Source organism: Oncorhynchus masou, chromosome 2 (assembly GCF_036934945.1).
Source record: "Oncorhynchus masou masou isolate Uvic2021 chromosome 2, UVic_Omas_1.1, whole genome shotgun sequence".
Classification (NCBI taxonomy): domain Eukaryota; kingdom Metazoa; phylum Chordata; class Actinopteri; order Salmoniformes; family Salmonidae; genus Oncorhynchus; species Oncorhynchus masou.
The window spans coordinates 18,563,832-18,569,685 of NC_088213.1; the positions used below are offsets into that span (position 1 = coordinate 18,563,832).

Genomic DNA, 5,854 nt, shown 5'->3' on the forward strand with positions numbered 1-5,854 from the left:
GGGGATCTCTTGAATCGCTGGGGGATCTCTGTAATGCTGAGGGATCTCTGAATGCTGGTGGATCTCTGAATGCAAGGAGGGATCTCTGAATCGCTGGGGATCTCTGGAATACTGGGGGATCTCTGGAATGCTGAGGGATTCAATGCTGGGGATCTCTGAATGCTGGGGGATCTCTGAATGCTGTGGGATTCCTGAATATCAGGGGGATCTCTGAATGCTGGGGACTTGAACGGTCGAGGACCTCTGAATGCTGGGGATCTCAATGCTTCTGGGGGATCTCTGAATGCTGAGGGATCTCTGAATGCTGGGGGATCTCTGAAGCTAGATCTCTGAATGCTGGGGATCTCTGAATGCTGGGGGATCTCTGAATGCTGGGGGATCTCTGAATGCTGGGGGATCTCTGGAATGCTAGGGGGATCTCTGCAATACTGGGGGATCTCTGAATGCTGGGGGATCTCTGAATGCTGAGGGATCTCTGAATGACGGGGGATCTCTGGAATACTGAGGGATCTCTGAATGCTGGGGATCTCTGAATACTGGGATGCTGGATGCTGGGGACTGAATGCTGGGGATCTTCTGAATACTGGGGGGATCTCTGAATAGCTGGGGGATCTCTGAATACTGGGGGATCTCTGAATACTGGGGGATCTCTGAATACTGGGGGATCTCTGAATGCTGAGGGATCTCGGAATGCTGGGGACCTTGAAATTGGGGATCTGAACGCTGGGGATCTCTGAATACTGGGGGATCTCTGAATACTGGGGGATCTCTGAATGCTGGGGGATCTCTGAATGCTGGGGGATCTCTGAATGCTGGGGGATCTCTGAATGCCAGGATGCTCTGAATGCTGGGATCTCTGAATACTGGGGGATCTCTGAATGCTGGGGATCTCTGAATGCTGGGGGATCTCTGAATGCTGGGGGATCTCTGGAATGCTGGGGGATCTCTGGAATGCTGGGGATCTCTGAATGCTGAGGGATCTCTGAATGCTGGGGGATCTCTGAATGCTGGGGGATCTCTGAATACTGGGGGATCTCTGAATACTGGGGGATCTCTGAATGCTGGGGGATCTCTGAATGCTGGGGGATCTCTGAATGCTGGGGGATCTCTGAATGCTGGGGGGATCTCTGAATACTGGTGGGTCTCTGAATGCTGGTGGATCTCTGAATGCTGGGGGATCTCTGAATGCTGGGGGATCTCTGAATGCTGAGGGATCTCTGAATACTGGGGGATCTCTGAAAGCTGGGGGATCTCTGAATGCTGGTGGGTCTCTGAATGCTGGGGTTCTGAATGCTGGGGGATCTCTGAATGCTGGGGGATCTCTGAATGCTGGGGTTCTGATGCTGGGGATCTCTGAATGCTGGGGATCTCTGAATGCTGGTGGGTCTCTGCTGGGGATCTCTGAAGGACCAAGTTAACGAACACTGCCATACAGTATAAGACAGCGGAGGCTGGTGGAGGAAAAATGCCTGTCCTCCCCATCTCTCCCTCCACCAGCCTCCACTGCTACAGGAGGAGTCCATTGTACTGTAGCTACCTCTGTGTCCGGCTGCGTTGGTCTTCCAGTCGTTGGCCTTCAGGTGGACAGGCCTGGACGTCTTGACCAGCAGGTGCTGGATATCTCTCCAGCTGACCAATGGGCTGGAACAACATAAATAAATGTGTTGCAGCGTGCCCTGATGAACACGACCCAATACATACAGTTTTCATGACTTAGCTTGTGGTTTGTGCCCGGGTCTTAAGGAAATCACAAAGAAGGCAGTAAGAAATGACAGCTGTTTACCCATATTGTTTTCCTTACACAGTATGGCCAAAAGTAGAAAACTATAGAAATAAGTCAAATGTATTTGCACAAGTCACTCACAAATAGTTTGACGTTTTACTTAATTAAAATCATTTAGAAGATCAATTTGCTCATTAAAATCTGATGTAGAGCGATCAAATGAAATGTACCCCATTCTGCAGTTGTATCATTGTGTATCATTGTCTAATTGTGTATTAAGCACGTAATTAGAGCAGTAAAAATGCATGTTTTGTCAAACCCGTGATCTACCACGGCTGTCAGCCTGTCAGCATTCAGGGCTCGAACCAATTTATAATTGAGTATTGCGCACATAGTCTATATCCGGGGCTCCTCCCACTGTCTAGGAGACAACTATGAGCTACATGACCCAGTAACAGCAGTAAGATGGAACACCATTAACACATCTAGTTAGTATTCCATCTATTATTATCTTCAATTATTCTCTGTTATCTACAGACATGGGAATAGTCAAATAGTCCCTGATCCACAGGTGCAGAGCTACTGAAGGTGTGAACACAAATCACCCCTGCTACTACCTGAGTTCCTCAGCTCAAATGTATGTGTGTGATGCGTGCGTTTGGCGTGCGTGCCAAAACATCCCATGAACCGTTCTCCTAAAAGAATGTGGACCCTGAAAAGGGATGTCCTTCCACAGTAATGAACCAGTTATGAGAAAAACGCCACGATGTTGAGACTCCAGAGTCTGTGCAACGTCAAGATAAGACCTCCTTGACAGGACAGATGTCACTGAAAGGTCTAATCAGACAGACGGACAGACAGACTGTAGACAGAAACAAGAAAAGAGGGATGGAGGGATAGGGTAGAGAGAGAAAGAGGGATGGAGGGATAGGGTAGAGAGAGAGAGAGAGGGATGGGGGAATAGGGTAATGAGAGAGAGGGGTGGAGGGATTGTGTAGAGAGAGAGGGGGATGGAGGGATAGTGTAGAGAGAGAGAGGGATGGAGGGATAGTCTTGAGAGAGAAGAGGGATGGAGGGATAGGGTAGAGAGAGAGAGGGATGGAGGGATAGTGTAGAGAGAGAGAGGGATGGAGGGATAGTGTAGAGAGAGAGAGGGATGGAGGGATAGTCTTGAGAGAGAGAGAGGGATGGAGGGATAGGGTAGAGAGAGAGAGAGGGATGGAGGGATAGGGTAGAGAGAGAAAGAGGGATGGAGGGATAGGGTAGAGAGAGAAGGAGGGATGGAGGGATAGGGTAGAGAGAGAAAGAGGGATGGAGGGATAGGGTAGAGAGAGGAGATGGAGGATAAGGTAGAGAGAGAGAGATGGAGGGATAGGGTAGAGAGAGAAAGAGGGATGGAGGGATAGGGTAAGAGAAAGAGGGATGGAGGGATAGGGTAGAGAGAAAGAGAGATGGAGGGATAGGGTAGAGAGAAAGAGAGATGGAGGGATAGGGTAGAGAGAGAAAGAGGGATGGAGGGATAGGGTAGAGAGAGAAAGAGGGATGGAGGGATAGTGTAGAGAGAAAGAGAGATGGAGGGATAAGGGTAGAGAGAGAAGAGGGATGGAGGGATAGGGTAGAGAGAGAGAGAGGGATGGAGGGATAGGGTAGAGAGATTGAGGATGGAGGGATAGGGTAGAGAGAGGGGATGGAGGGATAGGGTAGAGAGAGAGGGATGGAGGATAGGGTAGAGAGAGGGGATGGAGGGATAGGGTAGAGGAGGGGGGAGGAGAGAGAAGGAGATGGAGGGATAGTGTAGAGAGAATTGAGGGATGGAGGGATAGGGTAGAGAGAGAGGGATGGAGGGATAGGGTAGAGAGAAAGAGGGATGGAGGGGGATAGGGTAGAGAGAAGAGGGATGGAGGGATAGGGTAGAGAGAGAAAGAGGGATGGAGGGATAGGGTAGAGAGAAAGAGAGATGGAGGGATAGGGTAGAGAGAGAAAGAGGGATGGAGGGATAGGGTAGAGAGAGAAAGAGGGATGGAGGGATAGGGTAGAGAGAGAAAGAGGGATGGAGGGATAGTGTAGAGAGAAAGAGAGATGGAGGGATAGGGTAGAGAGAGAGGGATGGAGGGATAGGGTAGAGAGAGAGGGATGGAGGGATAGGGTAGAGAGAGAGGGATGGAGGGATAGGGTAGAGAGATTGAGGGATGGAGGGATAGGGTAGAGAGAGAGGGATGGAGGGATAGGGTAGAGAGAGAGGGATGGAGGGATAGGGTAGAGAGAGAAAGAGGGATGGAGGGATAGGGTAGAGAGAGAAAGAGGGATGGAGGGATAGTGTAGAGAGATTGAGGGATGGAGGGATAGGGTAGAGAGAGAAAGAGGGATGGAGGGATAGGGTAGAGAGAGAAAGAGGGATGGAGGGATAGTGTAGAGAGATTGAGGGATGGAGGGATAGGGTAGAGAGAGAGGGATGGAGGGATAGGGTAGAGAGAGAGGGATGGAGGGATAGGGTAGAGAGAGAGGGATGGAGGGATTGGGTAGAGAGAGAGGGATGGAGGGATAGGGTAGAGAGAGAGGGATGTGGGGGATAGGGTAGAGAGAGAGGGGGGGATAGGGTAGAGAGAGAAGGAGAGATGGAGGATAGTGTAGAGAGACGGAGGATGGAGGGATAGGGTAGAGAGGGAGGGATGGAGGGATAGGGTAGAGAGAGAAAGAGGGATGGAGGGATAGGGTAGAGAGAGAAAGAGGGATGGAGGGATAGTGTAGAGAGATTGAGGGATGGAGGGATAGGGTAGAGAGAGAGGGATGGAGGGATAGGGTAGAGGGAGAAAGAGGGATGGAGAGGGATAGGTAGATGAGAGAGAGGGATGAGGGGGATGGGGAGGGGGAGAGAGAGAGAGGGATGGGGGAGAGGGTAGATAGAGAGGGGTGTGGGGGATAGGGTAGAGAGAGAGAGGGATGGGGGATAGGGTAGAGAGAGAGGGATGGGGATAGGGTAGATAGAGAGAGGGAGGGAGCAGATAGGGTAGAGAGAGAGGGATGGGGGATAGGGGTAGAGAGAGAGGGATGGAGGGATGAGGTAGAGAGAGAGAGGGACGGAGGGATAGGGTATGAGAGAGAGAAGAGGGATGGAGGGATAGGGTAAGAGAGAGAGGGATGGGGGGATAGGGTAGATAGAGAGGGGTGTGGGGGATAGGGTAGAGAGAGAGGGATGGGGGATAGGGTAGAGAGAGAGGGATGGAGGGATAGGGTAGAGAGAGAGAGGGATGGAGGGATAGGGTAGAGAGAGAAAGAGGGATGGAGGGATAGAGGTAGAGAGAGAGAGGGATGGGGGATAGGGTAGAGAGAGAGAGGGATGGGGGATAGGTAGTGAGAGAGGGATGTGGGGGATAGGGTGGGAGAGAGGCATGGGGGGATAGGGTAGAGAGAGAGGGAGGGAGGGAGCATGGTAGAGAGAGAGGGATGGAGGGATAGGGTGAGAGAGAGAGAGGGATAGATGGATATGGTAGAGAGAGAGGGGGGGATAGGGTAGAGAGAGAGAGGGATGGGGGAATAGGGAAAAGAGAGAGAGGGATGGAGGGATTGTGTAGAGAGAGAGAGGGATGGAGGGATATTGTCAAGAGAGAAGAAGGAGGGATGGAGGGACTATTGTAGAGGAGAGAGAGGGAGGGACGGAGCAAGTCTTGAGAGAGAAAGACATCAGGGACAGTGTGGAGAGAGAGACGGGGAATAGGGGGAATGAGAGAGAGGGATGGAGGGACTGCGTAGAAGAGAGAGGGGATGGAGGGATAGTGTAGAGAGAGAGAGGATGGAGGGATAGTCTTGAGAGAGAGGGATGGAGGATATGTAGAGAGAGAGAGGGATGGAGGAGATAGTCTTGAGAGAGCGCAGAGGGGATAGTGGAGAGAGAGGAGGGATGGAGGGATAGGTGGTAGAGAGAGAGAGGGATGGAGGGATAGTCTGAGAGAGAGAGAGGGATGGAGGGATAGGGTGGGAGAGAGAGAGGGATGGAGGAGGGCTGCGTGCTTGAGAGAGAGGGTGTGATGGAGGGATAGGGTAGAGAGAGAGAGGGATGGAGGGATAGTCTTGAGAGAGAGAGAGGGATGGAGGGATAGTGTAGAGAGAGAGAGGGATGGAGGGATAGTCTTG

At 51.6% G+C, this 5,854-nt stretch overlaps 1 protein-coding gene across 1 annotated transcript in view; it reads right to left on the reverse strand.

The window, feature by feature from the left end:
• The window catches only part of LOC135552681 (uncharacterized), a 3,364-nt gene extending 1,406 nt beyond the window's left edge, over nucleotides 1–1,958 (reverse strand). Inside the window, exons 1-3 of the mRNA XM_064984451.1 lie at nucleotides 1,954–1,958; nucleotides 1,538–1,641; nucleotides 38–1,399 (exon numbers count right to left, since the gene is read on the reverse strand). Coding sequence (XP_064840523.1) covers nucleotides 38–1,399; nucleotides 1,538–1,641; nucleotides 1,954–1,958 — 1,471 coding nt within the window. The remainder of the gene's footprint in view (nucleotides 1–37; nucleotides 1,400–1,537; nucleotides 1,642–1,953) is intronic.
• Between the last annotated feature and the right edge of the window lie 3,896 nt (nucleotides 1,959–5,854).